Below are 14810 nucleotides of genomic sequence, written 5' to 3'. Positions count from 1 at the left end.
CTTGTGTTGCCTCTGAAACGTCGTGATTTATTATTTTATTTCTATTATTTCTTCTATTATTTTTACTATTTAGCTTTTTTTTTTACCTACGTGACTTTACCTAAAAAACCTCAGAGTATGAATCCTTGCAGTCACGAAAGCTTCAAATCTAGAATTGCAAATAATAACTTTTTATTTTCACGTGAATTTTTCTTTGATAGGTTTAACGAACTCTCTCGAGCATCCGTATCAGGGTTTGTGTCTTACAGTTTTGTTGTTGTTGCTGTTGCTGTTGTTGTTGTGGTTGTGGTAAATACCGCAAGGGTTTGTTGGTTGTGCTTTGTTGGCAGTAGGCCACGAGTGTTTGAGGCCTATTTGGACTCGATTCAACGCTTCAATCTCAACAACGTTCACGGGCATAAGATGAAGGGAAACACGATGCCAGATGCCTGCGATGTACACAGACTGCTGCTGCTGCTTTTAACGGATCTGTCCACTCTCCCGAGAATTTAGGCAGGAGTCTGCCTTCTCAACAACAAACAAAATGCTGTCTCGTGACCCTATTCCAAGAGGCAAGTGACAATTCACCCCTGAGCGATGTGACCCATCGTAACTCTTTGGGGGTGGTGATTGCATGAAAGAATGTTTTCTAGTTTTTGTATTGTCTCGGTTTTGCTATCTTGATTGTGCAGACTTTTTATTTACTTATCTTTGCTCCATTATCGCGATACCATTTGCTGCGTTGTTACATGCCCACTATTCATCTTTTGTTTGAATGCTCCAAGGATAGAGAATAGTAAAACGTCAGGAGTACTTTTTTCATCATTACGTTGTTTTGGGAACACATTGCAACAGCCCACCTGGAAAGATGTAATTGCGAATAATTTGTTTCAGGATGGCAAGATTCACAAATACAAGATGTAAATGCAGCCCATCATCCCTTGTGCATTGGATAAAATAGGTACAATCTTCTTGTGAGTCAACAATGGCCCTCCTGTGATGCCTCCCACCATAGGAATGAGGACTTTCCATCAAATGGTTAATAAAACCAACAGACTCGTGCAGACAAGACAAATAAAATGGAGAAATAATTAAGTATCTAATCGCGATCAAAAATTATAAGAGTTTATAAAAATAACTGTGGGATGGAGGGGGGCATTAGATGTCCATTAAACAACCATGCGACACATACTGTGATCAAAAAAGCACATACTCTCAAACACACTTAAGAGTTTCTCTTAACTGTGAAACAAAGTTACACTAAAAAAACAACAAAAAGGGTTCAAGAAGCAGCCCAGGTTATTAATATAAAAAAACAACGAAGTTTCAGAACTCATTCGCCCAAAGTCTGTAACACAAACGAGTTTTTAGCATCGCTAGAAAGCAGGCAGACTTTCGCCTCACTTAAGAAACATTTTCCCCAGCAGCAGCAGCAGACGGGGGAAGCAGGCTCTCGTAAAAAAAAACTTGACAAAGGAAATGCACCGAGCGCCGCCGTCAACAGGTTAGTGATTTGCGTAAACAAATGTGAGCGCTGTCCAATATTTTTGATTTAGCATTCGAGGCAGGAGTGTTTGCGAATACACGGGCTGCCGCGTGGAACGCTGGGGGATCCACACGGCTTCAGTGGAAAAGGCCGCCCCTGCACAGAAGGGAACTCGGTGGCCGTAGGGTCAACGAGACGTAGGTTGTTTAACGTTTAAACGAGCTTAAGGGGTTGCTTCAAGGGTTGCATGCACAATCGGTATTCTCGTTACGCAGCCGACAGAGCTGACAAAGTCACTTTCGGCACCAGTTACTAATTGTAAGTTATTTTTCTAAATTCAAGTATATTTTTCAACTTGCTAAATACAATAGGGTATTGAGTACTAATGATGGGGTTCCTCAAGATGCATTTTACGACCCTCTGGGTACCTCCACTCTCCTCAATTCTTCATTAAGAGAATTACCAGATATTCCAATACGAGAACCCCCCCTAAAGGGAAACTTCAGATTCGGATAAATGGACAATTAGCAACGATTTCAGCCAGAGCGGCGAGATGCAAGGGTGAAAGATACTGAAACGTGGATCAGGCGCAGAGTTTGGTTGTCTTCACAAATCCCTTGGTGCTTAGCAAAGCCCCTTTTTGACCTTTTGAGTCCTTCATAGACATAGTGATGGGCCATGTAGACCCCTGAACGATTGCCAGTGTTCAATAGAAATCAAGTGAAATCTTACTGCACAATAACATTCCACGTATTATTTGTTGCTTTTGTCAGACGAATATCGAGCTCGGTCCCCCTCCTGTGGTTTGACCACGCCATTCAATCGGAAGGTCACAAGGTCATATCCTGACTTGGGGATGACCTAGACCGATAAGTTCATCGGGGTCCATGAGATGGGAACCGCTTTGTGAGAACTGAAGTCAACAGTCTGTAGAGCTCATGCACCTCTACATGTGTTTATGTGTAGTGACATAAATAGGGTAACAATGGCTGCTCGCGCCAGCTACCATCACAAGAGTGGAGCTGTGGGTCTTGGGCCTCTCTCGGGCACCAGTGGGTATGCCATGGAAGTGGGCCCTAGGGGGGCATAGTTCTGGTGACACTGAGAGAGAGGTCGAGTGAGGACATGACAGTCTGGGTGACCCTGAGTGGGTACGTGACCGGACGAGGTGGCAAGGGGGGGCAAAAAGAGGGAGAGAGGGACACGTGATGTAGGGGCCAGAGCCTTCGCGAAGGATCTGGAAGGGGGCGTGGCCAAGGGGGGAGCCCGGCCAAACCGCGGCCGATAAAGGCCGATTCCCGAGCCCCGATCGGGGCTGTTCTATGGAGTAAACCCTCGGTGCTATGTCTCACCGACCTTCGGTCTTCGCTCGGCATCGTGGGTGAGTCAGAATGTTACTAACTGACCCGGTTATGGAGTTGCCCCGTTGTGGCTTAGTTAATAATCAAGTGGCTATCACCTATGTTGTTATTCCGTACGTTTATGTCGTTAACCAGTTGGGGTGTTGAAATAAACGTCTTGCCTCCAAGTCAAGTGTGTGCCTCCGTGAAGAACACTACATATGTTTAAAAGTTGTGATTGCCTCAATCAATGCATAAGCACAAAAATGAACTACATTACAGGCAGAGCTTTTGACAGCGCCCTTGCCAACATGTAGCCAAACGGCTGGCTTAATTAGTCATCGTTTTCAAGCCGATTCTCTCTCTTTGGTAGAATACTGCTTGGTAGAACTCTTTAAGTGGCCTCTCAGGGAGTTCAGGGCCTTCCTCGGGCTGGGTGCTGTTACCCAGAACAAAAATGCGCTCCTAAACTTTCTCGTTTATCATTTCAAAGCGGCGAGTCCTGACGAAGGGACGAGCGTGCGGGCACGTCTTTATATACGGCACGTTCTGCATCGCGACAAGGGCTCATTCTCTCCGGTGACCAAATGTCCGAACAAATTTTTTTTTAGAGATTGCCGAGCACAACTTAAAAATTAAGAGTTCCTTCTGTAAGAGAGTCACTCATCAGAATTCTGGCATACAACTGGATGCTGATATTGTAATTCAATGAAATATTACCATACATGCTTAAAATAAATGAATTTCCTCACCAATAAAAAAACAATTTTCTGATTACCCATCAGTTTTACTGAGCCTCAAGGCACACATTTAAGAGGGTCCTGCACATCACAATCATATTGAGCACTTATATCATGCCATTCATGCAACGGCATCATGCGACGTTGCGCAATTCCGCAAATATGGAGGCGCGTTTCGATTAAAAACATTAGTGAGTGTTTACACTTGATGCATCAAATCTGGCTGTGACGGTCCCACCTGATGACGGAGACTTGTGTTGCCTCCGAAACGTCGTGATTTTATTATTTTATTTTTATTAATTTTAATTTCATTTTTTTTACCTACGTGACTTTACCGAAATAACGAAGAGTATATATAGTGTTTACACTGCCCGTGGCAGGAAACAGGAGCACCCGGAGAAAACCCCACTCGTGCGAGGGGGTGACACTCTATCCCAAACTGATGGGACAGATGATGCGAGTCCACATTTCCTGTACTGCCTTCTCCTGCAGAGCCAGGGTAAGGCATCTCGACGCCCCCACGGGAAGGGAGTTTCACAACATGTGTGTGCGGTGATCCGCCAACCCTCACCTGGATTAAAGCGTGTGTCACCACTGCCCGGCTAATGTTACCTGCATTTTCTGTTTTGTCTGTGGGAGGAATCCTGAGTACCCAGAGACCAGAGAAACCCCAACATCAGGGAAAACACAAACTGCAAATACACTGCCGTTGCACAAGCTATTAGCAACTTCACCTGCAGGTCGCTGGATTACAAGCACACGCCACCACGTTTTAGAGTCGATAGGAATTGTAATTCACTGTGTTACAAAACACAGTGAATTACAAAATGTTCCTGGGTAGTAAGTGTTATTTCCTAATTGCTTATGCCTCAAAAGTAACATAAAATGGATATTATTCCCCACAAACTTTGCTTTTGTGACCAGGACAGTTGTATTTTGAAATTTACCTATTTTCAATGAGAAAACGTGGTGTGCTTTTGTGTCATTCCTTCACGTAAAGTCCTGGTCACAAAAGCAAAGTTTGTGGGGAATAAAATCAATTTTATGTTACTTTTGAGGCATAAGCAATTAGGAAATAACACTTACTACCCAGGGACAAAAATAGTGTTAGATATTGATATATAATTGTCAGGGTTAACCAGCATGAGCGGCATGCAATAAAATGTGTTTATACATATGATGGGGAGTCGGAGGTGAGGGGTTAGAGAATGTGGAGCATTATAAACAAACACATTGCCCCTCACTAATGAACATTGAGATCATGGTGCTCATTCAGGAACCCATAATTACCAGACGCTTAAAAATACATTCTATTTAATGTGCACAATTTGCGAACACCAAACAAAATTGCTTTAAAAAACGCAAATATGGCGATGCATTACTAATGGTGTTACTACTGCGGAAAAAAAGACCCCATGGCCAAAAAGCTACTGCAGCTATACAGGCTGTGATCATTAATGACAAAAGGGCTCGCAATGCTTCGTGCGTTACATGCGGATGGGTGGCGCTGTGATTATAGTGAACGTCTCAAAATCAGAAGTTTGGAAGTTAAAATCCAGGTTAAGGGTCAACTCAGACCTTCTTCCCTATATGGTTGATATAATAAATTAATGCAAGGTTAGAGGCAATTGAAAATAAATAATCTAGTTAAAGCGATACTCGTACATAATTGGGAATATAAATTACATTATGACGAGTAAATATGTGCAAACGTAGACAATTGTAAGAAATCAAGACAAATGCATTGATAATGTTCCGATAAGAAATAAAGTCACGTTTTGAAAATTGGTGTCGGGCAATGGTATTGTATCTGTTTATCAGTGCCACACGTGAAAGAATTTACTGGAATTTGTATTGAGCTTTGGATCATGCTAAAGAAAAACGGAGGCACGTCTGAGATTTCAAAGGTTTGCCTGCCCAGTGAGTGTGGAAACCTCACCACTGGGCTCAATGTTGCCAGTCTTAACGAGTGCCACCTCGCAGGAGGTATAGACGTTCACGACCGCTTGTTGCAGAGGTTCACAGTTCGAATGCAGCAGGCCGCCCTGCTTGATACTGCCAGTGTAATAACCGAAACGATAACGTGCTTTCCCTCTCTGCCTCACTCACAGCGGGCATTAAAGATTCCCCCTGATCTTCTTGGTTCTTTCGGTAAAGTCACGTAGAAGGGAAATAATAAAATAATAAAAATAAAACATCATAAAATAATTCTCACGACGTTTCGGCCACAACGCAAGCAGCCGTCCGAAACGTCGTGAGAATTATTTTATTATGTTTTATTTTTATTATTTTATTATTTCCCTTCTACGTGACTTTACCGAAAGAACCAAGAAGATGAATCCCTGCAGTCACGAAAGCTTTAAATCGAAATTCCCCCTGGTGTCATTCGCAAGAGAAGTCCCGTCGTGTGCCGGCATCAGGGTCTAAATTTGCCAAATTGGAAAGAAAAATAAAACACCGTGAGTTACTCCATTGGGATTATTAATAGCAGCCAACATCCCCTACTGGCAGACAAATGCCCCAGGTGGTCACTCTTGCACACGAGACTTATTTTATTCTCTTTAGTTCTCACCTCGTTAAACAACGTAAACTTGAAATTATACTCTTAATTTTTTCGGTAAAGTCACGTAGGTAAAAAATGAAATAAAAATTTATAAAAATAAAATAATAATACATAATAGTGATTTTTTTTTTATTAATTTTAATTTCATTTTTTACCTACGTGACTTTACCGAAAAAATCTAAGAGTATGAATCCTTGCAGTCACGAAAGCTTCAAATCTAAAACTTGAAATTGAAAGTAGTTCCACCCGTGTTTATTCTCGAGAAAGCTTACACAGGGACTCCTACTTATGATCAAGTTAGGTTCCAGAAGTCTGTTTATAAGTCGATTTGTTCGTAAGTCCAACTTTACTCCTGTCGATTCCAAACATGTTGTACGACGTGTACACTAAATACGGGGAATGGCTTTAAAGTTGCATAACTTCCTGTAGATGTAGATGTCACCGGTTCTTCACGTTCTGCACATGTTGATGCCATCACTACCGTCTATTGGGCGGCGGTTGAACTCACGACTCGCGATCCGTACATGCAACTGGACATACGAACAGGTTTGTTCGGATCAGGTTTGTTCGTATCTCTGAAAATTCGTAAGTCGAGTGTCCGTAAGTAGAAGAGTTGCTATATTCACTGAAAAAGTATCTTTAATTACCTGTTAAAGTGAATAGGAATCGTGCATTGCCATTTAAAGTTGCACCTCAGTACAGTAAAAAAAAAGTTTAGCTATCTACTGTTCACGGGGCTTTCAGAGAAAAACATTTAAATAGTTCTTAGGATAATTCTAAATTAATTCTTTTTCATTTAAATCAATGGCTTCATAGTTAAAAGGCAGTTCATGGAGATTAGGTCTGTTTATACTAAAATATACCAGTGCTATCTTAATGTCACCACGTTTTCACAACAAGAGCATTCTTAAAGCAGCAAGGCAAACTGCACTTTTGACTTAGTATCCGTGATATTATCTGGCATTTTTAATTGTTATTTATTTTTCACTCCTTAAATATCAGCTGGCAAACAATGCCCTATGTCAACCCAGTGCCAAGAGAGAGCCTCCCTGCGTGATGGTGTGGTCATTGTTTCCCTCTACTTTACTACGCTCGTAACCGGTTCATCTTTTCACTCATCCGGAAATTAATCGAACTTAGTTTTCCCGGTTGTAGCACAGCATGGCGAAGCACTACGCCGCCGCTCCACCCCAGGAAACCATTTAGAACGTCAAAGAGCTGGTAATCTAGCCGAGGTGCACAGAAAGATAACACGAATAAGTCACCAAAATAAAGTCATATTATGAGGATCATTGCCTGAAACACGAGCTCGTCTATTTTTTCCTTCTATAAGCCGTGCAAATGATGACAGCAGTGCAACGATTTCAGCGTTAAGGATTCAATATCCTCGTATTGAGTCACCCTTGCTTCGCATGAATGCGATGAGTGCATTCTCGTTATGCCTCTCAAAGAGGACACAGACAATGGCCTGTGATAAAGAACTTTAGAGAACTTTTTTACAGTTACACAGATTAGCAAACAGTTTGTGCAATGGTCAGAGATACAATTATTCGAAGGGCTCCCCTGTTGACATTATTTTTCAGGGTTAACTCAGCCCACCTTCCTTCTGCAATTGGTCAAATGAACTCGACTCCACTGGGAAGCGAACAGCAGCTTCCCTGTTGTCAATCAAAAATGGCCATCGTAGTGATGTTGGCAAGTGCCCACACTCAGTGCCTGGGAGAGGCACTTTCTTAATGTTAACGATGATGGAAATGATGAATGAAGATGATGATTAACACGTAGGCTTTTGTGACCAATATTATTCATAATAAAGGTTTTTTGGGTTAGATCGCGTAAATGTAAATGTGTTGTTAACCGGCCACCACCCGACACAGCCAATTAGTAGGTTTGTCACGTAAACAGATCGTAAATGCTGTGGGTTTACTCTTCAACACACCGGTGTGCTGAAGTAGTAACTAATTGGCACGTCTTGTTTACGTCACAAACATTACTAATTCGCTGTCGGGTAGTGGTTGGGTTAACGACACATTTATATGTACACAATCGAACCCAAAAAAAACCGTTATTATGGAGGATAATGACGCTCCTGCTGCACAAGCCGCATCCCCAAAGCAGGATTGACACGATTCTGCAGAGCGATAGGAAATGTCGCCATCGTTGGCTCTTCTCTAACCCTGCTCTATATAGGGCATTCCACACTTGTCGGAATAGGCAGAAATGGAATGGGCTCTTTGAAGTGTGGAATGGGCCTGACATGAATCGCAAAGTTACTAAATGGGCTCTGGGGTGTCTCACCCCCCCCCCCCTCACAAACACCGGCCATCGTTCTGCCAAAGGGTGGCAAAGGGTGGCAGAACGATGGCCAATTGCTCAGTGATATCGGGCCTTGAGTCTCAATGAGGCTCGTGCCTGGCCATAAATTATAGGTCACGATGATGGATGCGGTTCGGTTGTCCATCCACAATCGGAGGCCTCAAAAGTTCAAATCCTCGTCGGAGGGGAGAGGACTCGGCCCGGCATTCCGCCAGGGTCAGCTGAACGGATACCCACAATGCAGGAAAGTGAACAGCGGTGGCTCTATTAAGAGACTGGCTCCTGTCAAGGGGATGTGGAATTTGTATCACTGCGAGTGCCAACATTGGAGATGAGCTCGGAATAATTGCTCTCGATTGAGCGGCAGGACAATTTGACTTTACTCTCCAATAAGTGATCTCATGGGGAGGGGGGAAAGGGGGGAGTAACGAGGGGGGAGGGGGGGTAACGGAGGGTAGGGGGGTTTGGGGAAAGGGGGGGGAAGGTCAGTAAGCAATTATTGTCATGCTGCCAAAAGGGAACAATTTTGTATCGGTTTGTATCCCCCGCATAGCAATTTGTGTTAGAGCACCTATGAAAGCCGACATTGCACACGAGGGGGTGGGGGGCCAGCACCACGCCCGGCCACCTTTGTCTCCCCACAGTGCTGATGTTTACACCACGCACCGGGTACCAATTTGAGGCTGAGTCAACCTAGGCGAGGCCCATGACCGGTTCATACAACATGTCACCGGCGTTGACCGTGAGGGGGGAATCGAACTCGTGCTGCCAAAAGGCAAAAATGCTGCATCGGTGTGTCATCACCTTCGTTGTTGTAACTGTGAACGTGTTTTTTTTGCAATGGGTGTATTATGCTCGAACATACCTTCATCCAGAAGAACCATATTCCCATGTTGCGTATGCCAGCCATAGAGGTCACCACAAAGTACATGGTAATGATGGCCATCAGGATATAGTCCAAAGGGAAAACCTGCGCACAAACACAATGACAAAGGACACTGGAGCCCGGATGACGCCACAACACAACGCATTGCCACGCTTTCAAGTCTGCGGGATCAAACTCAATTTCTGCTACGTCTACTTACCTCGTAAACACTGCACTGTCAACAGTTATATCGCTTTGAAAGCAAGTGTGTTTGGTCCCTTAAGCAACAACTAACATTGCTGATTCTTTTTTACTCGTGCGAATATTTTTAAAAAGAACAATATTCACGAGGTTTTGCAGGAGTAATTTGAGATTGCACCAATGCAAATTATATATTACTAACCAAGGCATGTTTTTTTTCGATTACATATCTATAAACACACACACACATATATATATATAAAAACGCATACTTTACTGGAGTGCACTTCCACAATAAATACGTGCAATACCTTTTTTTAATATAAACTTAAAAGAGGATGAACATAAAGAGGATGGACGAACCGTCTTTTGTTCACGCCAATTATAATTATGTGCACCGGATGACAATACAACAAAGGATAAATTGCATGCTAATACAGACACGATGAAGGCGAGTTAAAGGATGAAAGCCTCTTCTGTATGCCCGCCTTTAATCTCGCTGATAGTGCTGGAAGGTCACAGTGAGTGTCCCGAGTGAATGCAGGAAGTTGCTCTGAAGCAAAGCGAATTAAATAGGCTCCCTGAACGTGGGTAATTGCGGTTCGTACCTTTAACCTCGAGGCAACTAGAGGCATGAGAAAACTGCAGCTGTGTTTAATGCCTTCGGATTGTGCGCAAGCTGCTGCAATCAACCGACAGGAACAGATATACCAACCCCTGCTGATCAGTCGACGTAAATAAAATAATGAATGGTGCACGTCGCGACATTGGAGAAGTTTCGCGATTGTTTGCACGAGGGCACGCGCACCGTAGAAGCACGCGTGAGGGAGGCGCGGTGGATCGCGCGATGCGCTGTTCGATTCCCAGCCACGGGGGAAATCGGTGGACGTGGATTATCCTGGTCCTCCCGCCCCCTTTCACAGACCCGAGCTGATCAACGCGGTGAAGTATGGTCATACAACCCAAGTGCCGAGCATGTGGACATCTCCTAACCTCACCACACGCCTTGTAGGGACTGGGTCTTTGAACTGCAGTAAACGCAATGTTTATGCCGATGAGATGTACTAACGTGTGATACAGCTATTGTTCATCATTGCACCCGATAAAAAAAAACCGCACGGAAGCCTCCATCGGTGAGTAGACAGTGAAAGGGCCGTTCGTTTTTAAATCATGCTTTCATCATCTATTCACTATTATCCATCATTATCATCTCTCATCCACACAAAAATAATGTTGAATATTTAAATAGTGCTAAAACTAGCTCCATGAGCAAATAAGATCCCCCGTATAGCCTTAATAGACTTTTTGGGAAAATGCTGTTAGCGAGCACTTATGAAGGCTGGCACGGCACACAAGGTGGTTGGGTGGCCAGCACCACGCCCGACCACCTTTGTCTCCCCAGTGCTGATGTTTACACACCGCACCAGGTACTCATTTGAGGCTGATTCGACCAAGCAGTCACCGGTGTTGGCCGAGAGCAGAAATCGAATTCGGGTCATGGTGTTCAAAGCGCAGCGCGCTAACCGCTACACCACCGCTCCTCCACCGCTCCTCCACCATGTATACACACACAAGGGCAAAGAATCCACCTGTTCAATCTCACAGACTGTCTGGCGTTGTTGGATTTTTTTTGTTTAGTTTGTTGTCCTATCCCCCGCATCTCCGATTAGCACGGTTGGCTACGCACGGTGCGAAAGAAGTTCAAAATACAAACAGACATACCGACACCTGCCTTTGTCATCCCAATTCCTCGTCCACTTTGCCAAAATCCAACCCATCTATAAAGGTCCAACCCATCCAACTCATCGTCAATTACACAACCTTCTTGGTTCTTTCGGTAAAGTCACGTAGAAGGGAAATAATAAAATAATAAAAATAAAACATAATAAAATACAATTCTCACGACGTTTCGGCCACAACGCAAGCAGCCGTCCTCAGGTGAAGAACAGGTCTGACGCTGTCTTTCCCACAGACCTGTTCTTCCACCTGAGGACGGCTGCTTGCGTTGTGGCCGAAACGTCATGAGAATTATTTTATTGTTTTATTTTTATTATTTGATTATTTCCCTTCTACGTGACTTTTCCGAAAGAACCAAGAAGATGAATCCCTGCAGTCACGAAAGCTTTAAATCGAAAAATTACACACAACCTTTATACTGCTGCATCTGCCAGATACCTATGGGAATTCAGGTGCCTGCCACAGCAACAAGGAGTTTAAAGGAATTTCCACAATCAGTAGAGATGGGCAAGAGCAGGGATATATTCTGACCTCTGCGTGTCACTACATTATTGTAATGCAACATTTTTCCAGTTCATTAGCATTCTCATTTATTGCGTGTAAACGAATTAAACACGGTTTAGACCAATGGTCCAATTTCCCCTTAGCTAACTCCCACAGGATATTAGTGCTTAAACAAAGTTAAAATAATAAAGCAATAATAGGAGACAAATCAATCGTTGTGCATTCATGGAAAATGTCCTTGAAACAAAGTAAACTGCCACGTTGTTTTATTTGGCACCTAGCAGAGCTCACCCACCTTAAGTCCGTCATATTTTCAAAGCAGAGATTTTCGTCTTTTAAATGTGCTGCATTCGTTATTATGTTTACAGGGTCGGTGAATTAAGTCACGGGACAGGGGTGCTAACCGACAAGCTGCAATAGCTTATCAAATTAAAACTTAAAAATAGAAAACCAGCGCTCTCTGTCGTCGGAGAAGGATCTTGGCGAAAGTGCATATTTTACCAAATCAATAAGTGCGTAATGGACTCACGGGTGAATTCCACCTCCAGCCGACACTTTGTTGCGAAGCAATCAATGAGAAGAGAGGAATCAAGGAGGCTCGCCATTGCCCAGCTCTAAAGGCCGGATCAATGGCACAACTTTATTATCAGAGCGTAAAATAATATTGTGGCTTTCAAAAAATTGGCCAATTATCTTGTGTGCTGAGATTCCTCATGTGTCTCGCCTTGCTTGAGCCTTCACACAAGGCCCCGTGGGTCCGACAAACAAATCCAATTAATTGTTGTATGCACATTCGCGGAATACCTGCAGCTTAAGGTGCAAATCGACAAAAAATCCTGGATAAATTTAAGCCCGCCAATACTGACCTGAATGTGAATATATGCTTTAAATACATGCAAGCATGCAAATGTACTCTCTCTCAGACCTTGTTAAATGTTAGTCTATTAACGAAATGGCTGTAAGAAATGTATAATTAAAAAATATCATAGTAGTGAATATGAGTGGTGATGTATAATTGCTAAGGGAGTCACAGGCTACTTATTGATGTAGCTGGGAAATATTAGGCCTGGCCTGTTCATCCATTAGGCATCTATCTGTCCCAAGAGAATTTGTTTTCACGATAACTAATAAACCCCTAAACCAATCAGTACCAAACCGACCACAACGGCTTACCAGTACACTTATCTGGACCTCTGCAATATTTGGGCCAGATTTCCAACAATGTACCTTTAAAAAAAGTGTGGCTTATATTAAAACGAATAATGCGATTCCACATACTGGCTCAATTAGCATGCGGGTTAGAATGTTCAAGTGCGGATGGATGGGCATTCCAGACATTTGCATATGCATCTGCATGCTTCCGTGCACACACGTCTCTTCAATTCCATACTTCATGTTGTTGCGTTTATCGTCATTTTGGTGACCCAGGTCACATGCTTGCAAGCGAGGCTCTATATTGGTCTCTTCGGCCCTGACCCGGTTACATTAGGAAACTCGACTTGTGAGTCAGTCCGCCGTTCCGTCAAGTACACCAAAGCAGACGTGAATGGCTTGCCAACGTTCACTTGAGGAAATCTTCAAAGACTTGTTTTTCTCCTCGCGTGTTTAACTATACTGAACCGTACTGGTTGGTATGTGTTAGTGGGGGCGAAGGATCATTTCAGACATCACTCGCCGATCTACCTCTTTCGTACAGCTGATGTAGATGCAGAGCAACAAGAACAATCTCATAGGTCTTGTTCTGGATAACCACAGTCGCACACTACTGGAGAGTTTTTTTTAATTTTCTATTTGTGCATCAGGTATCCGCATCTGCCATGGTTTGTGCAGATGCGGTTTAGGGTGGACCATCTGCCTCCTGGAAGATCAAACGTAGGTATCTTCTGCGTTGGGTCTTTCACAACAAGATATTTGTTTGTGAGTTCTTTTAAACTCCGTTCAGCTCTCCAAGCTTCATCGGTGTTGAACTCGCATCGTTGAAGGTTCAGTGCATGGGGTCCAAAAGGGCTTGCGTGTTCTTCGAGCGATGACGAGGGACGTGCTTGAGCTCCTGGTGAATGGGAAGGGGCGATCGTTTTCTGCGATTCGCAGGACTTCCCGGAGGGTTGCGGCGGAATGGTGGGGGAGAGATTTGCGACAGGGCAACCAGGGTGCTGGGGTCGACTTGAGGGTTCCGGTGATACACCGCATTGCAGCGTTCAGTTGGACATCAACAAGTCGAGCGTGACTACTTCTGGTCCATACCGGTGCACAGTGCTCTGCAACAAAGTAAACAAGGGCCAAGTTTGATGTCTGTAGCATTGATGCTGATGCTCCACAGCTCGTGCTTGACAGTTTCTGGACCAGGTTGACCCTTGTTTTGGTCTTGGCGGCTACCTTTTTCCAGTGGTCGTGGAAGGTTAGCGTACGGTTGGTCCAGTTTCACTCCGAGATTGGCTCGAGTGGGGTCGTGTCGCTCAGCGTTGCCGCAGAAGGTCACTGAGAGTGTGCTTGGCACTCCTATTGTCAAGATGAAATGCAGTGACTGTTATTTTGTGGAGATTTGGCTTGGTGGATTCGATGTCGTTGAAAGTGGCTGCGTTCATTGCTAGGGCAAGGTCATCCGCATTTCGACACTTTAGAGCATTGCCGCTGATGTCAGCTGTGACCAGGGATGGAAGTCAGGTTGCCAGGTTCATAGTGCACCACCACTCGCCGCAGATTTTTCTTGTCTGTTTACCATTTAGCACTGCCCTCGCATTTGCGTGGGATACACAGCCGGCCGGGATTGAGGGTGGCTGCGGGGGGTAGGACGTATGATGACGTCAGTATGACACACCCGCCCACACACTTGTCCACACACTAGTCCACACACTTGTCCACACACTTGCCCACCCACGAGCCAGCCAGCAACACTTTTTTTTAAATACAGTCATACCTCGGTATACGACCGCTTTGGAATACGTCGAATTTGGTATACGTCGTGTTTTGACGAGAAAAAAATGTCTTGGGATACGACGTCTTGCTTGGGATACGACGCGCTTGCTAGAACTTGTATGGGTCGGGATGAGTCACCGCGTACCCGCGTATACCCCGTTCA

At 44.1% G+C, this 14810-nt stretch overlaps 1 protein-coding gene across 3 annotated transcripts in view; it reads right to left on the bottom strand.

Moving 5' to 3' along the window:
* LMBRD1 (LMBR1 domain containing 1) overlaps positions 1–14810 on the bottom strand; it is a 320053-nt gene that overhangs the window by 60466 nt on the left and 244777 nt on the right. For 2 of the 3 annotated variants that reach the window (XM_078873086.1, XM_078873089.1), the window contains one exon: positions 9290–9394. The exons of the other annotated variant lie outside the window; for it this stretch is intronic. In XM_078873086.1, the coding sequence (XP_078729212.1) occupies positions 9290–9394 (105 nt within the window). The remainder of the gene's footprint in view (positions 1–9289; positions 9395–14810) is intronic. 3 annotated transcript variants of the gene reach the window in all.

Source organism: Lampetra fluviatilis, chromosome 2 (assembly GCF_964198595.1).
Source record: "Lampetra fluviatilis chromosome 2, kcLamFluv1.1, whole genome shotgun sequence".
NCBI lineage: Eukaryota > Metazoa > Chordata > Hyperoartia > Petromyzontiformes > Petromyzontidae > Lampetra > Lampetra fluviatilis.
The sequence above is the reverse complement of the archived record's forward strand: the minus strand, read 5'-3'. Positions and strand labels throughout refer to the sequence as shown.